At 39.7% G+C, this 18,757-nt stretch overlaps 3 protein-coding genes across 5 annotated transcripts in view; 1 reads left to right on the forward strand and 2 right to left on the reverse strand.

Annotated features, from left to right (window-relative positions):
* Nucleotides 1-7,323, reverse strand: part of LOC108577448 (DNA-directed RNA polymerases I, II, and III subunit RPABC3) — a 63,755-nt gene extending 56,432 nt beyond the window's left edge. The window contains exon 1 of the mRNA XM_017940601.1: nucleotides 7,251-7,323. Coding sequence (XP_017796090.1) covers nucleotides 7,251-7,323 — 73 coding nt within the window. The remainder of the gene's footprint in view (nucleotides 1-7,250) is intronic.
* A 1,181-nt stretch (nucleotides 7,324-8,504) lies between these two features.
* On the forward strand, nucleotides 8,505-9,519 carry LOC108577420 (ribosomal RNA processing protein 36 homolog). Its single transcript, XM_017940566.1, has 3 exons — nucleotides 8,505-8,596; nucleotides 8,715-9,225; nucleotides 9,287-9,519. The coding sequence occupies exons 1-3, from the start codon at nucleotides 8,537-8,539 to the stop codon at nucleotides 9,424-9,426; spliced, it is 711 nt and encodes a 236-aa protein (XP_017796055.1). The 5' UTR covers nucleotides 8,505-8,536; the 3' UTR covers nucleotides 9,427-9,519.
* A 3,453-nt stretch (nucleotides 9,520-12,972) lies between these two features.
* Nucleotides 12,973-18,757, reverse strand: part of LOC108577440 (sodium/potassium-transporting ATPase subunit alpha) — a 185,768-nt gene continuing 179,983 nt past the window's right edge. For all 3 annotated transcript variants that reach the window (XM_017940586.1, XM_017940584.1, XM_017940587.1), the window contains exons 8-10: nucleotides 16,338-16,512; nucleotides 15,960-16,192; nucleotides 12,973-15,617 (exon numbers count right to left, since the gene is read on the reverse strand). In XM_017940586.1, the coding sequence (XP_017796075.1) occupies nucleotides 15,497-15,617; nucleotides 15,960-16,192; nucleotides 16,338-16,512 (529 nt within the window). In that variant the 3' untranslated portion in view covers nucleotides 12,973-15,496. The remainder of the gene's footprint in view (nucleotides 15,618-15,959; nucleotides 16,193-16,337; nucleotides 16,513-18,757) is intronic.

The following is an 18,757-nucleotide window of genomic DNA, read 5'->3' on the forward strand; positions in this document are numbered from 1 at the left end:
CGGGGCTTGTTTCCACGTTTATCGAACACCGAGCAAACGTCTGTTTGGACGAACTGTAGACAGTTTAAATTAATTGGAGAATTACGTACCGCGTGAGAATTTTTTCGAAATTAATTATCGTCACGATTAAGTTCTACCATTGTTTCACAGCTGTTGAATAATTAATTTGTAACTACATTTGTAATGTGTACGACAAATATGTAAATTAACGAAGGAAATAAATAAATTTATAATTAATGTGATTTCGTTTTTTTCTTAAACCTGGTTTTCGAACGAGTGCTGGAGTTGCTAATAGACTGTATTTATAAATTCTCGGGAGTGCAAAGGGTTAATTAAAGATCCGTGTTTCTTATTTTATCGTTTAATTTGAATGTTATATATAATAATCGAGGAGCAATATTTAAACAATAATATGCTTTAAGTAACAATATACTCATTTTGTAATTCTAAGTTTTATCATCGTACTCGTATATTTAAGAATTTAAACAAAGGAATAATCGGTCACAATTTTCCTCCATTTTTAATCGCATATTGGAAAGATCGAATATCTGATTGATAAATAATTCCAAGTATACCAGTTTATAATCAGATATGATAAAGAATGCAGTTCGATTAATAGACAAGTATCCAAGTTCATTCGAGTTATATTTACAATTAACCACGTCCTTTCAATTTTAACTAAACACGTCGCGTATTTAAAAAAGAACTGACACGATCTTTTCGTTGATTTAACAACGGCTGATTGTTCGAGAGGCTTCGTAATTTCTGATCAGAACCAATCTCGAGGCGTTTCGTTAGAACAAGATCGTCGGATTTATGACGATGATCAGACAGAAATGAAGTTGGCCCACGAGCGATGATTCAATCCCGATAATCGATTGGCCTTCACGACAGTCGATCGTCACGGTCGACCTTCGGTGCCGGCAGACCTGCCGCGACCCTCTCTCTCCGCCTCTTTATGTTTCGCTACAAAAGCACCGAAACACAAGCAACGCGAGAGATCGTTGCTAACGTTATCTCCCTTACCGCACCGCTTCCTCGCTGAAATAGCGACCCGCGAAAGAAATACGTCCTCGAATCACCGTCGAGGTTGACGCTTCGACCCGGCCGGGCGACTCCTTGTCTAAAGTGTTGAAAAGTAATATGAGGATAGGAGATAGGCGATTCCATTACTGGAGCAATATTGTTGGAGATGGTGGACAATTTATCTTTTGCAATATTACGTTTCGCGATGGGTTTGTCCGTGTGTGAGTGGCAAATATGAGGATTCGGAAATTCGAATTTCTGAGAATTTGGAAATTTGAATATATGAACATTCGAAAATTTGAGAATTCAAATATGAAAATTCGAATGCATGGAAATTCGAAAGTTTGAGAATTCAAATATGAAAATTCGAAAATTTGAGAATTCAAATATGAAAATTCGAATATATGGAAATTCGAAAATTTGAGAATTCAAATATGAAAATTCGAATGCATGGAAATTCGAAAGTTTGAGAATTCAAATATGAAAATTCGAATGCATGGAAATTCGAAAATTTGAGAATTCAAATATGAAAATTCGAATGCATGGAAATTCGAAAGTTTGAGAATTCAAATATGAAAATTCGAAAATTTGAGAATTCAAATATGAAAATTCGAAGATTTGAGAATTCAAATATGAAAATTCGAATATATGGAAATTCGAAAATTTGAGAATTCAAATATGAAAATTCGAAAATTTGAAAATTCAAATATGAAAATTCGAATATATGGAAATTCGAAAATTTGAGAATTCAAATATGAAGATTTGAAAATTTACATATATGAAAATTCAAACATTTGAAAATTCAGAAATTCGAAAATTCGAAAACTGACATTTGAAAATTCAGGCATTTGGAAACTCAGACATTTGAAAATTCGAAAGTTCGCAGTGCAGTTCCCACGTAAGCAGGCCGAACGAAACGCGACGACACGCGTGAAACGTTGGCGATCGCGTCCCGCACGAAGGAATCTCCCGGGTGAAATTCGCTGACAACGGCCATTCCGCGCGATTAATTTTATATGTACGCGAAAATGGAAATGAAGTCGATATCGCGTGTCAGGGGTTGCACAGTGTAGAGGCGTGGCACGTCCTATTGGAATATCATGTTGGCAAAACGGCCGTCAGAAGCAAGAGATCCCGGATTAATGCATCGAATTAACGATATATCATTTCTATCTCTCCCTTCGTAACCTTTGTTTCCCTGTCATCTCTCGTGATATACTTTTCCCTACTTTCACTCTACCAACAAACTTACCCCCCCTCCCCCCACTATTACTCCATTTTACTAATTCTATCTTACCCAAAAATATCCGATTACTTTTACGAAAATTCAAATAAACGACACATCTTTCTCAAACCACGGCCGAAAACACAATGGCGGATAGCAAGTTAATGATTATCTGATCTTCCTTCACCGACCTTCGCAAGGTATTCAGAGCAATATGATTGATGGTGAAAAGGCCGTTCGTCTGCTGACTGGCAGATTGACGGTGCAATTCTATGGCGACCACCACTTGTGTGTCAGCTTCTTCCAGACGTGTTCCGTTTCATCGAACAATCGATCCTTAAAGCCATTCGCGAATCTCTACTAAACGGCATTATAGAAAAAATATCCATTCTAACCTTAAAATCGAAAATAGAACTAACGCGTATGGTAAATTGTCCTTAACGAGTTTGAACACGAGTACGACGTTATGATGGGTTGCACACGTTAAGATCCATTTGTACGGCTGCAACAAGTTGCACAGTGAGTGTGCAACGCTGGGGTATTTTGACGTGGCAACTCTGGTGCGGCAAATGGTACGGAAGATGTATCGAGCGGGTGAAATGAATGGGAGATGGGATGGATGGGAGCCGGATAAATTGTCCATGGATGACAGAAGACTTATGGAAGTCAAAATGGATATACTTGACTTGTAACGTTTCTGTGGGAGGATTTAATGTAAAGTGTAAGGGTAGAATGTATGTGTGTACTTTTATTCCAGAGTTCGAAAAATGTTTGTCGAGTCCACGGACCTTTCTTTGCCTAGGGGATTTCCAGGAAAAATCTCCAGGCTCTTGGGAATCCCCAAATTAAATTTCTACACATTTCAAAACTTTCCTAGGATTAGCTTGATATTTTTGGTGAAAATATACCAACTTTCTAAAATTTTTCTAACAAAATTTCGGTATAAATTTGAGTCGCTGGAATTTTCGTGAAATTGTGAAACCCGCGAAATTAAAAAAAAAAAAAAATGTCGAGATTTCGCGAGTCTAAAATGTCGTTATTACGTTAGGATTGATCGAGTTCTGGTTGTTTGGAACATGTTCTGTAACAGAGTTACAGCGGCGTAAACGAAGCATAACGCAGGGATTTTCGGCGTTTGACAGAAACTCGAAGCGAAATTGGAACGTCGGCCAAACAAACTGGAAACGGATTTACATGGTTCGCAAATAAAACACTGATTGACCGGCCGTTCAGACGCGGATTGATCAGCGTTATTTAATTAACGGCGCTCGAATCGTGGGAATGGGACTTAACGCGACCTCCAACTCTACTACGGCTGAAGCCGCGGCTCTCACGAATAAAATCGATCTCGACGCAGGAAGGCTCTGCCCGTTTCGTTTAAAAAAACCTCCCGTCACGTTTCATCCTACTTTATCGACATTTGCCTTGGTAATTTGTAAAATTAACCGTGCAAATCTTTATTCGATAATTATAACGTTGAAACGTAATGTATACTTCCATACTTCACGGTTACACATTAAAAGTCGAACACGAGAACGAGAGACACTTTAAGAAACTCGAAAACCGAACCACTGCAATTTCCACGAAATACAATTTCATCAACCACCTTCGAGCCGATAAAGAATTCACGCCAAAGCTCTCTTTCTGTGTGTACAAGCAAACAACGCCGCAGCCAATAGAAAAAGTCAATATGGTAAACCTCGAAAGTACCCTCGCGTGTTCTTCGATCCGCCTATCCACACGAGTAAGTAATAAACGAACGTGAAACGGGACCAAAACGAGGGACGCAAGAGACAAAGAAAGAAAAAGAAAAAAGGAAAGAGAAAAACGAGAAATCCCAGAAACAGCGAAGAAAGAAGTCTCCATTACACCGCGATTGTCGCACAGAAAACGCTATCGAGAGGGAAAAAGCATCGGGGAAACCGTGCCGTTGGATAAACGTGTGAGAAAGAGAAAGGACGAGGGAGAAAACGCAACGTGTCAAGCAAAAGAGAGAGAGAGAGAGAGAGAGAGAGAGAGAGAGAGAGAGAAGGAAAACCGCGCGCGGCTCCCTTCTGAGATGACATCTCCCCGTGACCTTGGAACCGAAACTGACCTTGACCGTGTCAACCCCCACCATGTCGATTTAACGCGTCCCGGCCTGCTCCCTTCCCCACTCTGCCGGCCACCAACGGCATCCAGAGTCGCGTCGTATTACGCGAATGCGATGTTGCTCGGTGCTACTGCTGCTGCTGCCTGCTGCTGCGGCTGCGGACATCGTTGCTGCATCGACCGGCCGCAGCACAGACTGCCAGCCCTCCCCCCAACTCCCTTTCCTCACCCCGCGACCCCAGGCAAACCCGTCACGTCCGCCCGTCCCGCCCCTCAAGCTGCCACCTAGCAGGCGAGCTGCCGAGCGGCGGATCGCGTCCCACCGCCCTTTTATTCTATATACGTGTATAGAGAAACGTCTATCCGCGTTTCGTGGTGAAAGTCGAGAGGAATTTCCGCGTAAATGATGGCCGTACGGATACACCCGACTGAAGAGGATATAGATGGGGTATTATATCGCGTTTATATATAGGGTGTAGGCGAGAAAGAGAAATAGAGTTATCGGATAGAGAGAGAGAGAGAGAGCATAGAATAGATTGGTGTTCGAAAGGGAATCTGTACACCAATGGAATCGCATCGCGTGACACGACGTTTCCCATCGAGGAGTACCGTATGTTTTTCGAAAAGACTCGAGGATGCGCGAACGCAAGACGCACACGCCACCGCCACCACGGGGAACGAACGGTGTGTATTGAAGCTGGCCGTTTTTCAACATAGCGGGCCCTCTACAGCCGCGGCTTTCTATTTCGTACGTGCACCGATATTGAATATACACCTCGAATGAAGATATACCGGGCAGATATCTCGATTCCCCCCGGTAGAAGTGAATTATCGCGACGGGATCGCGCGCGGCAGTGCAACGAGTAAACGAGAACGAAGTGGCTTGCATCGCGCGGTAAGAGTTTCCAACGGAATGGGATGGATTTACGACCACGTGGAGCGCACCGATTAGTCGCATTTTTCGCGAGGAATACTTTCCCGAACAACAGAATACGTATGCAATACGAGAGAGAAAGAAAGGCAAGAAGGGAGAGAAGAAAGAGGGAAAAAGTGCTTTTACCGCGGAGGAGCCAGCCTCCTTTCTCTCTCCCTCTTCTCCTACTCCCAACATTCGAGCTCTGCCTCGAAGCCGCTCCCAACCCGTCCTGGCCCCACTAACACCCATCCGCGTGGAACGCTGCTGTTCCAGCGGAACCCTTTCCCAAGCGATAATGTAGGTGAAAATATAGGGTGACGCGCGATACGCGGCGCGCTTTTTCTGTGAATTACATCGCCGTCTGGGATACATCGATCCGACATCACGATGGGAAAAGATTTTTTTCGCATGCGAATTTTTTGTTCACTAGTAATTGTAAGGTCCCTATCGTGGTTTGTGATTGGGCTATATGCAAAGGGTGTTTTCATACAGGGTGATCCAATAAAAAGGAAACATCTTTCGAATTTTTCTTTTTTGCAACTGTTAAGGTTATGTCCGTTTCGAGGTAGTTTTACAATTCGAAAAAACGTCTTCGACAATTTGATTAGCTAAATATGTGCTTTTTGTGAAAAGCTGTTAATTGAAAAGTTTGTTAGACGGTTTCATTTTATGGAAATATGAAACTGCAAAGTTTGATCTTTTATGATCGTACAATGCTAAGAAAAATTTCCTTCTTGATTTTACATTTGGCACGCATACTTTGCCGTATGGCATCAATGACGCATTATTCTGGCACGTGTATCAATTTTTAAACGGCCTTCAATGCACTAACTTCCTGTATCGATAAATGAAGTCTAACAAAAGTAGAAGCATAATACGAAAGAAGAAATTCATGTAGCTGAAATTAAAGAACGATTCCATTCCGTTTCTAGATACGAAAACCTTCGTTCCAAAATTATCTAAGTTGTTATCTTGGTTTACTATAAACGTTAAAAACTTTATTTTGGAACACGATAATTTTAGAAAAAATTGTTAAATTTTAAATAAATTTAGAACGAGCATAAAATGTGTTATTTGTGCAATGGCAAATAGCAATTCGATAAGAGGTAGCGATAAGTCGAATAATGACTAACATAAAGTCGTTCGATTTCTAACGATTTCAACGAAATTTTTCACGTTACGAAGTCGTACTTTTTATGCGTCAAATAGATTCGTCAACAAGCGTGTACAGGGTGAAAGAAACATCGGTGACAAATCTCGTATCAGAGTTCAAGGTGAGAAGAAGAATGAAGATGCATTGTCACAAAGCGCTGCCTTTCAAATTAATGTCAAACGTGCTCGACCCTTATGCTCCCCTTCTAGAAAAAAAAAATCGCGCTGGCAGACATATTCTATTGCATTTTTATAACATATTAAATAGAAGTGTGATATTAATGTGACTTGATTACTGTATTAAAATTTACAGTATTCAAAAATTTAAAAAAGACCTCATTTTGTCAATAAAAATATATTTCTACTAATATCAAAATGAATATTAGACGAATATAGTCGTATGTAGATAAAAATATTATTCAATGAGGATTTTGGTATTAATTTAACACGATTCATTGCTATGATTTCATAAAAACTATGCTTTTTTCGAATCATGTTTCAAATAACCCGCCACCGCAGAAGACAAGATTGTTGACGAATGACTAGCGTAATTTAGGACGTACCAAACAATTGCACAGTGCTTACATCAATGGACAAATGTTTAATTGTGGACTTCGTGCTTGTGTTAATTAACCAAGGTAACTTTTTTACGAAGTTATGTACAAAAATTAGTGTTTAAATCAAACTGTCACACCATGTGCTTCCCGGCAACTTCCGTAAGGGACGAGCATCGACGGAACGTTCTCCATTTAACGCTTAAAAATTCGGCAACAACGTAACGTATTTCTTCGCAACAGTGCCTATAAATAAATGAAAGTGTAAAGTGCGTTTCAGACGTACCCCTGTCGAACTTCTTCCCCTCTGGATCGATGTCTTTAACGTTGAAAATATCCTCGAACAGCACGCCCGCCATTTTAGACACTTGTGACGATGCTGCCCCCTTGTAGCAAATGTTGAATTTACGCTCGAGAACGCAATTTTAATTTGCTAGAATTTATAAACCTGTCATTTTAGTAAATTAATTTGTAATTCATGAAATATAAAGAAGTTGTATGACAAATACTTTAACATTTTATTTTAGTACGCATTAACTGTAGTTTTCCAATATAATGGACATTATTCCTACAAATTTTCATAGTGATATAAAAAATCAATATTCCTTGACAATTTATATTTTAAATATTGAATATTTTTTTCATGATGACAATCCTGGATATTTTATTTAATGCATAAGTCATATGTGTAAACGTCGTTGCATAATGTAACAAGCATTGCGATTTGAAAAAGGTACGTATGTATTTCCGAATTTAAGTTGATAGTAGGATTGTAGTAGTGAACATTAAAGTAGCTCTCCTTTGCATTTGTAGCGAAACTTCAATACAATTAGGAAGTAATGATGTTTATTAGATTTAAGACTCAGATAACCTTAAACACTTGATTTGTAATGAATTAAACAGAGGGAGCCACTATACAGATTTACGGTTTTTACGCAGTACAATTATCCTTTTACGCAGCTTCTGAGGGTCCTATCGTTATATATGTATAGCAATAAGTCTCGACATTATGACGCATACATTGCTATAACGCGTTACGTAAAATTAGGGATTTCATAATGTTGCGTAATCACCAGGAAATCTGCATAAACTTGCCGTCGAACACGAGAGATCACGTATAGGCAATCTAGTATACATAGATTGCTGCGTACACTTTAGAATACTACTTTATCGAATAAAAACTTTTCCTTTTAATACTTTTTTTATATATTTATATAGTTAACATAATTTCAGAAATTTGGTACATTTTATTTCTGTAATTTCAAACTGTCAAGTGTAGATGTGTTTGCAAGATATTCAATTTATTATACTAATGTTGTTTAATGACACATAATGGTTTTAAGTTATTCAATCAGACAAATGATGTTTTATTTTAAGAAACAATACAATGCTACCCTTTTTAAATCATTTCTTTGCAACTGGTAATGTTGCTCGAAACAGAGATCAGCAGATTAATATGATAATGTAGCGTCACCTACCAATGGCACGTAAAACACTAACCACCAAATAAAATATGGCGGTTATGTGGATGTTTCGTGGATCGAGCAAGAAGGTTGTTCAGTTTATATACATATGTCGTTATTTAACATGAGTGACGAAGAAGATGTTCTTCTTGCCGAAGACAAAGAACAGGTAGAACTTTACAAGACATAAATTTTCTAATATTTTTGATTAAAAACACAAAAAATGTAGATTTTGTAGGTTATATTTACACATGTTAAAATTTATTAAAGTTTCAATTAAATATTAGGATGACATTAGATCGGAACTTCGAGAAATGAGTTTCGAGGACTTGCAGAAACTTAAAGAAAAATTGGGAATGAAATTGTATAAAGAAACGTTGTTCGGTCCACGAAAGGTTAAGAAGATCGATTTTAAGCGAGAAAATAAGAACAGGCCGCGAGAAATATCTGCAAAGAAGCCCGTTACCCGCTTTAGAGAAGTTGTGCACGTGAAGAAGAATATTCCAAGGGATCCTAGATTTGATAGTCTTTGTGGCACATTTGATCAAAAAGAATTCAAGAAGAGTTATGGATTCCTCAGTAAAATGAAAGAAAATGATCTAGAAGAATTAAAGAAACAGTTACAGGTAACTGAGGACCCGAAAACGATACAGAAAATCAAGTACCTTATACAACGATTGGAAAATCAAATACGCGAAGAGAAGAAACGAAAGCGGCAACGGGAAAAGAAAAGTAACGAAAAGAAGGAGATTATCGAAGCAATTAAGCGTGGGGAGAAGCCCGTCTTTAAAAAGAAATGTAAGTAATCATAAAGAGCATGTAAATGTTCTAAAATTAAACACTTAATTTCTCTTTGCAGCTGAGAAAAAAGTTTTGGACTTAGTTTCTCAATATGAGGAATTGAAAAATTCGGGTAGACTAAAGAAGCATATACAACGATTGCGCAAGAAGAATCTACATAAGGATAGACAGAAATTCGCGTCGTCGGAAGTCGAGTAAAAGAACAACAACCACAGGTGTACGTGAAATTAAAATTTATACGAATTAAACATGGCTGGAATAATTACAGGTGTACATAAGCGTAATAAATACTACGACAGTTAAGCTAAGTTCTCCTTTTCCATTCACCTAAACGCGTCGTACCCTAAAATTATTCTTACGCTTGCGCACCGGAAGTACCAGTCAGGAAGGTAGGATAAAGAGTGCTTTATTAATTATGTATTTTTTATTTAACATCAAAAGTAATGACACTTGGGTTGGACAATGTCTCTCGTTTCTTCCTTAATGTAATTCACGTGTGAAAACAGAACTTACAGAATAATCAATATGAAAGGAATCGTCAATCAGAAGAGATAGTATTGGTAGAGCGGTGTACATCATTTTTTTCACTTTTTTTTTATCTCGTGTACATGTGTATATCTCTCTCTACATCGCACGTGTCTCTCGGCGTGTGTGGTGTGTATGTGTGTGAAGTGTGTATCATATATGCGGCGCTAAAACGAAAAACAGAAAAAGAGTACATGGGGACCCGTACGAAAAAGGCGGTCCTCTTCAAGTGGGCCGCCTTTTCGTGGGTCTCCTTTCACGCGCGATCTGTTTTGTCCGTCTTCAATTATTTAAAATATGTACAATATTAATAAAACATCATTCATTTTTTTGTTTATATTTTAATCATTCAATGATTCTGTCGTAGTGTGGCGGGCTGTGCAGGGGCGACGTTTCACAGAATTCTCGTGACACTTCTTTATTATTTTTATTTTATACGCATTTGTTACTTTATTTTCCCGATTCTTCTTTTACTTTTATTCTCGCTTCCTTTATTTTCTTTTTTTTTATTCCTTTCGTATTCGAATTGTCGATCGCCAATTGGGTTATGTTTGATCGCGGCAACGAAAAAGCGAAGAATCCGTTATATTAAAACACACGTTCTTTCGCCCACATTCACGCGTTTCTTTTTCTCCCGCTCTTGTACGCCGATTCACCCGAAAAACCAGTTTTACGACGATTGCGTTATTCCTTTCACGTTTCATCGAGGTTACCTGTTTGCAGAATACGAAAAGATTTGCGACTCGTGTGCCGAGGATCCTCTTTTCCTAGGAACCCGCGGGTGCAAATAGTAGAAGTGAAAAGAAAACAACGGCGTTGCCATGGAAACAGGGGTATATGCAATATGGCCGCAAATCTATCCGCGTAACCGAAAACGCAGCGCAACAAAAGAAATAGAACAGAGGAAAGGGAAAAACGCGGTCTCGCACGAAAAGGATCACTAAACGATGCCTCTTTCTCTTTCTTTCTTTTCCCTAAGCGTGACGCGATTATATTCGATGGGTGCGCAATCCGCTGAATTTGACGAGTGTCGTGTTTCGAAGATTATAAAACGAATGTTGCTGCCCCAAAAAAATCAATATACCGATGTATCACGCGCACAGAAGTAAGCAAAAAGCGGATTCTCTCTCGTCTGTGTCCCGCTCAGTCCGCCGCAAGATATTTTGGTGGTCTTAGACCGAATTTTTTCTCTTTTCAACGCCACTTTTTCCGTCACTTTCTACTTTCTCCCTCCCTCTCTTTCTCTCTCGCTTAATGCGCTCACTCTCTCTCTCCTTTACTCTCGTCGTCGTCGTTGCCATACTCTTCATATCTTCATCTTTGTTCGCTTATACGTACTTTGTTTTTTTTTCTTCAACAACACGATCTAGACTAAACCATATATAATAATTACATCTAATAATATCTTATTGTAACGCCCCCCGGGCACGGAACACCCTGTCGACAAACCACGGATCCTCTGATCTCAGTTCCCGGCACCTACGTCACGAGCGATTTTGCAGAAACGAATGGGCCAATGCATCATTCCCCCCTTCCCCCTTTCTATGACACACTTCTATCGCCGTATTTTGTTTTCCCTCTCTGACTCTATTTTTCTCTTCTTTTGTTCGCGTCCTACCTCGAAACACGGGGATCCGCCGAAGGCAATCTGTTTTCCCTTTTTTTTTTCATTTCTTTGTTTGTTCGATTTCGTTGTGACAGGAATGATCGATCTTTCTAACAACACACACGCGGAGCTATCGATATACACTGTCCCGCAACGCAAAACCAAGAAACACCATGGAAACGGAATTAACTGGCATTAACATTGAAAACAGCTTTCCACATCTGAACACCTAGCACTGTGACGATTGATTTTTTTTTTTTCATTTTGTTTAACGATTTCGAGCATTTTCTTCCTCCACACGGAGAAGAAGAAAACCGGGGACGTTTCTTTTTTTTTATGCGATTTTTTATGTTTACCTTTTTCGTCGGGGTCTATTTCCAAGTCCGAGTTCAACGAGCAACGCGACGGTACACTGCTGCCCTCCTTCCGTTTCTCCCACTCTTTCTATCCATCCTTCTCCTTTCACTCTCGTTCCTCTTAAAGACGTTGACAGTTGGATTCAAATGGCGATCCACGTGTCTCGAAAACGATTCGATAAAGCTTCGCCGGTCCCACCGAATTTCACAATCGAAATGGAAATTCCAAATTCAAGATCGAATGTTGGTTTCACGTGTTTGCAAACGGGGCCGAATGATTCGACCAGCCCCTCGCGCACACAACAGAGATAATTCATCGGAAGGGCTGGAGGAAAGTCAACCCCTGATGGATCTTTTTCTCCTTTTCATTTTAATTGTGAATAAATCGAAATTCGACAGGATTAGCGAGCGAAGAACATGTTACGCGTGTACGGCACCTCGAGAACACCTCGATTATTGAACACTTAGGGTAGTTTTGGGGCCAGGGCCGCCGAGCGAGCGTCACCCTTCGTCTACCTTGATTCATTCCTCGACGGTCCGTTCGCCTTGATTCGTGCGGAACAAAGGAACCAGATAACATGGGTGAACCCATCGAGGCTGTTCGTTGATTATCGGTTATCGTCGCGATGGTGTCAAACGATGACGAACAATGATCGTGAACGAGCTCGTATTACCTACGCTCCGCCCCTCCGCTCGAAACGAAGCGCCCTCTCTCTTCACCGACATTGTCAGCGCGCGCACGTGTGCACACCGAGAAGCCGCGAAAGCGAGCGCAACAAGAATAATAAATATCTAATTCTAGGCAAAGAGAAACGAGAACGGATTTTCGTATGCGTTTTTTTATTTTTTTTTTTTTCATTTTTCACATCGAAGAAGCTCGAAACAAGACCTGTCATGATCGCACGTCTCGGATCGTCCCGGCCCGAAAAGTCGCGTGGCAGGCATTTTAAGTCACCTTCGTTCATCGTTTGTTGTTCATTTTTTTTTGTGTGTGTTTTCCTTCTTTTGTTCTTTTAACGGTATTGTTGCTCCTAAAAAAAAAACTCGAAGGGGCGTTGTTTCGACACTGACACACACATACACAAGACAGACCGCGGGTTGGTGGTACAGGGCGTTCTGCGTTCGGGGGTCAATTATGATTTATAGCGAGCTGTCCCGCTGGCGTTTTTAAACCTATGAAAAAACTAAGAGAATGAATTTATACCTTTTTTTCCTTTACTTTTAGTTTCGCCTAAGTAAGAATGTTTTTTTTTACTGTTTTTTCCTCTGTGTCTGCTTTATTTTTCTCATTTCGACACCTTCGTGCTTCTTCCTACATCGTTACCATCCTCTACTAGCATTGTTTTTTTTTTTCTTAATATCCTGTTACCTCGACTATCGTAGCGCTCTCACTCCGGAAAGCACGTGACTCCGTGGAGCAACGCGGCTATTTTAAATTCTCGTATCTCTACTTAGCTCGTTTTTTTTCCTCTCTGTTTAATCAATAACATTTTTCGTAACCCGTTTGTCCAGTTCCCTAGTCGGTGGATCGTGGCACGCACGGTTGTCCAGTCCATCGGCTCCCGAAACCACGACCACCGCTTTACAATATGCTCGCGCGCAATTTAAACAACGTTACACATCTCCTCTGTTCTCACACGTTTTTCTCTTCGTTTTCTCTGTTTCTTCTCGTTAATGTATCCAGTTTAATATATCCTCGTCAGCTGGTAGTGATTCCTCGGTTGATAATTACATATTACATTGTCCGTATGCCGCCTTCGTTCCCCGTGCTCGCCCCCGCTCGTCCAACATCTTTCTTCTTTTTCTGAATTTTTGTTTGCCCCTCTTTATCAATCTTCTTGCCTTCACAATTGATCCATTCCTGGCCCGTTCTTCCCACGCGTAGCGATCCTCGTGCAGAGACTCGCAAACTACTGGAATATCTACGCGATGCGATTTCTTGCCTCGACAGCTACTCGGATTTTAAAGACTCGAACCGAACGACATTACTTGTAATAAGAATAATAATGAGTACTGCGAACGCGCTTTCATTAATTCTGTATTCTTAGTCATCTTTTTTTTTACTGTTTTTTGTTTTTGGATTTCTTTAAGGTATTTTTAACTCTCTTGCGCTCTTTTCAGCATACACACACACACTCTTTTTCTCTCGCACTCTCTCTCTCTCTCTCTCTCTCTCTCTCTCTCGCGTCGTGAGTAACTTCTAGGGCGTGCCAATCTAGCGTACTGATTTTCTCGTATTATTTTTTTGCTTTTTTTGCTTATTTCTTTTTAGTTCAACAATGAAGAAGATTGTTCTAATTCAAGACTGCTGGTGTCACGAGACGTCTATCTGTAAATACGTTCTTCTCTTATTTTCCTCCGTGTGTGTCGACCGCGAATGATATTTATCCACATCATCGTTCCATTAAACTTCTGCATCAGTGTAACATTTATAATACCGCCCTTAACGTTTTTTTTTTTTCTTAACTTGTAACTACGTTGCATTTTTATTTTTATTTTTATTTTTTTCGTTTAAACTCTTAACAAGGGTGTGCCAATCTAGCGCAGTGATCTTTGCTCGCTTACTTAACGGGATGCCTAAATGAATATTTTTTTTCTCTGATATCACAAGACGTCTACGGAATGCTCCATCGATGCTAATTAATCACTTGTTTTAGTTTTCCTCTTAATATATCTCCTAAAAGATTCGTCCATGTGTCGTTAACACCCGTCGACGTTCATACGGACGTGCGCGTTATCCGTCGATCTGTCGTCATTTCTTCCTGTATCCATCGGATTTCAAAAAGATACACGGGTGTCCTCTGACAGCTTCCTTCAACTTCCCCTTTAACCAGTCTCTCTCTCTTCGTTAATCATTCCTTCCGTATTACGCCATTTTTGCTTCTTATGCTCGTGTGTTAGGCCCTACTGTGTAATTCTTTACTCATTTTTTCTCTATCTCATTCTGTCATATTTTTATCGAATGAACAAATGGCAGCACTAACCCCTATAACCCTCGTGAATCGTATCAGGCATGTGTGTACCCGGAAGCTCGATGTCTTCCCGACGACGTTGCTCGTAGAACTCTTTGTTACCTCGTCGATCCTTTCGATGTTTCACGAACGACGATCTTGTTTTTTTTTTTTTTTTAAATTAATGATACACCGGCACGCGCGTGCAAGCAACTCGCAGAGCCAGAACGACGAACGTATCTCTCTTTTCTTCTTTTCCTTCTTCATCATTTTTTTTTTTGTTCTTTTTTCATCTTTTTGTTATTTTTCGTATTTGTTCTTTTTTTTGTACTTCACACACCGTGCAACGAGAGTGTTCGCAAGTCTCTTTTCCCTCCCACGCGAAGCTTAAGCTTTCGTTTTCCATCTTGGAATAATTGCAAGACACTCCCGTCTTGTGTTTCGATGGTCGTTCGACGATTCGGCTCGGCTGATGCGAATTGTCTGTCCCCATTTCTACTAATAAATCTCGTGATTTCGCGACAGTACGGTTAGACCCGAATAGCACGCCCCATGGTAAAATATGTGTGTGTATTTAACGTGAGTGATTTTTTAACGCAATATATATTTTTTTTCATCGTTTGTCTGTTCATCGTTATCTTCTTTTTTTTTTTGTTGTTTTGGTTGTATTTCGTTTTTTTACGTTATTATTAGTTTCTCGGTGTATATCTGCGTGGGTAATATGCATATCTCACTCTCTCTCTTGCTCTCATCATTCTCTCTGCATCTCTCGCTCTCTTGTAACTCTTGCGCGCGCGCTCTGCGTGTATGATTAAATTCTCCCCTCGCGTCTAATAGTAAGTTTCTTGCTCGAGCCAGCCTCCTGGATTCCGGCGGAGGTAGAATCGTCTCGTCTCGTCGTAGATGAAGATGGCGAACATGAAGGGAATGGCGGGCAACCACCAGACGAATCTGTAATTCACGATAATTGTGTCATTTATCGTTCGAATATGTCCTCTCAATACTCCGCAAGTTTTACAGTTTAACCCTTTCGTTTGGCTAAATTTAGATCAATTTTTGTTCGAGTACTCAAGTGGAACATATGCGTCCCAAAAGCATTAAGGTAACTGTTACGATGGAAACAAGCCTTAAACCTTTCGAATACGTTTAAGATACTTAAAAAAGGTTTCTCTATTCTTCGAAGCGCTTTCTGCTTTATTGGAAAGAATTTATGACTCAAAATGGCTTCTTCAAGTATCCTACGCATATGTAAACAGGGATTAAAGTGTAGAAGGGAGGAAAAAAATGGCTTACTTGAGAGGGAACATGCGGAGACCCTTGTCCATGCCGGGTGTGTAGCTTAGGAACGCGGCGAGGGCAGTCTCGAACACAAGACCAAAGTTCAGGGCCCAGTTTCTCATTCCCTGGTGAATGATGGAGTTACGTCGCGTCTTACAAACGATCAAGTCGGCCCATTGTACGATAACGATCGAGACGAAGAAGGCCGTGTGGCAGGTGAATTCCAGTGTCTTACGATCTCTGTACGTCTATAAAAAAAAACAAAGAAATAAAAATCAGTGAAATACGTTAAAGCCTTTTTAGAATTTATTTTGAAATTTTATATCAACGTGGGTATCTGTTTCACCGGATGCTCGAAAATAACCTAAAAATTATCAAACAATATCAATTTACCCATTCCTGGCCGTAGCTGTCGCGAAGATCGTTGATAGCCTTGGAGTCCCACTGTTTTCGGATACCGAAAAGATGCAGCGGCAAGAATCCGTTCTCAGCCATAATCACGAAGTAGACGAAGAAACCGGCGGCTGCCTGGATCATACCGATTTGACCGTACGCCATCGAAATAAGCCTAGAGCACACGAAATCCCATTAGACAATTGTTACTGGTCTACGATCACTGGTTTTGCAATGAAGTTCTGACTTTCAAGGAATTCTTATCAATAAAAAAAAGTAAAAAGAATAGAGACTAAAAAGGATTTCCAAAAATACAAGAAATTTTCTAAAAAAAAAAAAAAACCGACTTTTTTTTACTTCGATGCTTGTGATAATTTCTAAAGTATTTAAGGAAGCTAGTTAAAAAAAACAGAGGTTCTAAGTATTCAAAATACCATAGTCAAAGCTATCGCTACTTTCTAAACGCTTTCTCGAACTTCTTCCTCTGTTCGAAAAACATCCGTTAGACAATCTTTGAAAGTCAGACGAAGCTCTCTATGTGTATGCCACTAATCATCTAAGTTCGCCTCTAACAGCCTAAGGTGATGTTAATACGGAAGCCGTATTTACCTAGGATTAGAATGCGGATTACTTACCGACTGGGAACGCAGGCGGTAACGATCGGTTCTTCACACTGAGGCATGCCACACAAAGCGCAAGACACGCATACACATATATCGGCGTTTTCTTAACCGTCAAGTTTCACGGTGCATTTTTCTTCCAAAAAAAAAAAACAAATCGAGCTTCGAACATGCAAGAAGATTCGGTGCACATGCATCAGGCAACTCGATCGTAACCGTGAAATTTGACGAGTCCAGCGAACACAGTGAAGCTACACCAGTTTCTATTAGTATCCGTGAGTGTTGGTTTCATTGTGTAGCTGATTCTGCGACTAATCGTTTCGTTCACTTTCGCGAAATTGAGATAATATCGAAACTTTTTAATGAACAGAATAATATACCGCAAGAATATCAAGTCAATTTTTCGTTTCTAAGTTATAATTTAAAAAATTATGTAACTTGAAGACTACATCCAATGTCGCAATATTTTAGGTTAATAACCTACAAATTTACTTTTTTCGTGACTCGAATTTTTGCTGTCAATAGAAAAACGAAGTTTCTCTAGTCAATTATTTCAACTTTAATCACACTTCAATCAGAGTGAAATCTAAATACCAAATATCAATCGAATCACTAGAAAACTTCACGATAGACTTTTACGAGTATCCAGAAACGTTTGAAACAACGAATTCACTGAAGTTAGCTCCACAATCACCAGCATTCGCATGCAACAGAGGTCGCGTGTCACGCATCGCCATCAGTCAGTTAGCTTTGTCAAGGCCTAATAGCAGATCGAATAATAAGAAAAATCAAATCGTGGCAAAATTTTTTATAGACAGACCAACGAGTTATCCGCGCGTAAAGCACGCGAGACGAAGTTTCTTCGTTCAATAAGAATCAACAAACATGGAAAATAAAAGAGCGGGCAGAAAAAGGCGCGCGGCGTCGAAGACTATGAAATATAATCGCAAGCTGTTAGTTGTCGGTTATCCCGTATATCACGTTCGTGTATTATTTCGTTTTCAGCCTCGTTTAGCGTTAGTCGAGTCGTTAATCTTTTTGCCATACGCTGCTTTCAGGCCGTGCTTGTATTCCCGTCATTTTATTATTCGTTCATTAACCTCGTTCTATATTCTAACCACGAAGTTTCAAAATAAAAAGCAGTTCGGCTATTAGCACACTCTCTAAATTCGTTCGTTCGCATTTTTCCTCTACTATTCTCCTCTCAGTACACTCTCTATTTAGCTGCAGCTTTGTTATTGCACACATACGTAGTGCAACGGCTATGAGACACACACGTATAAACTGTTTTATAAAATGAAGCTGCTGCGTGTGTATCGCGCGTGTGTCTTTGAAAAGCCGTAGAACGTATAGTCGGTGGAAGCGATACAGCGAGATCCGTACTATCGGTCAAAGTACAGGTAATTCGAGCGTGTTGAAACAGCAGTTTCGCAGAGATTTTTAAACCTCTTTCAGAAATGTTTAATATCAATTCAGGGATCCTCCGTTGCAGTATATTTAAAAAAATTTGCTTTTTAATTTGATTTCAAATTTCGGCCTTAATTCTCAACAGCTCCAGATTAATTTCTACCAATTTTAACGGTTCGAGACTTCGAAGCAATGCAAAGAGAAAATAAAAATTTCTAATCTCTAATTTTTAAAATATTAAAAATTCACCAGACTAACGTTAATACTGTACAGTTCAATGCTTCAATTTGCGAGCTCGCTACATCTCTTCCACCGACTATACAATATCGGCTGTTAGTTTCGTTTGAGTCTAGTTTCGAGAATGTTATTTTCATTATTATAATTTCATTAATT

This window comes from Habropoda laboriosa, unplaced genomic scaffold (assembly GCF_001263275.1).
Source record: "Habropoda laboriosa isolate 0110345459 unplaced genomic scaffold, ASM126327v1 scaffold648, whole genome shotgun sequence".
Taxonomy (NCBI): Eukaryota; Metazoa; Arthropoda; class Insecta; order Hymenoptera; family Apidae; genus Habropoda; species Habropoda laboriosa.

Bases quoted from the DNA above. Each gene is read 5' to 3' on its own strand.
- LOC108577420 (XM_017940566.1), top strand. From the start codon at position 8,537: ATGTCGTTATTTAACATGAGTGACGAAGAAGATGTTCTTCTTGCCGAA. The intron at 8,597-8,714 runs GTAGAACTTTAC...ATTAAATATTAG, and splicing joins TTGCCGAAGACAAAGAACAG to GATGACATTAGATCGGAACT. The intron at 9,226-9,286 runs GTAAGTAATCAT...TTCTCTTTGCAG, and splicing joins GCCCGTCTTTAAAAAGAAAT to CTGAGAAAAAAGTTTTGGAC.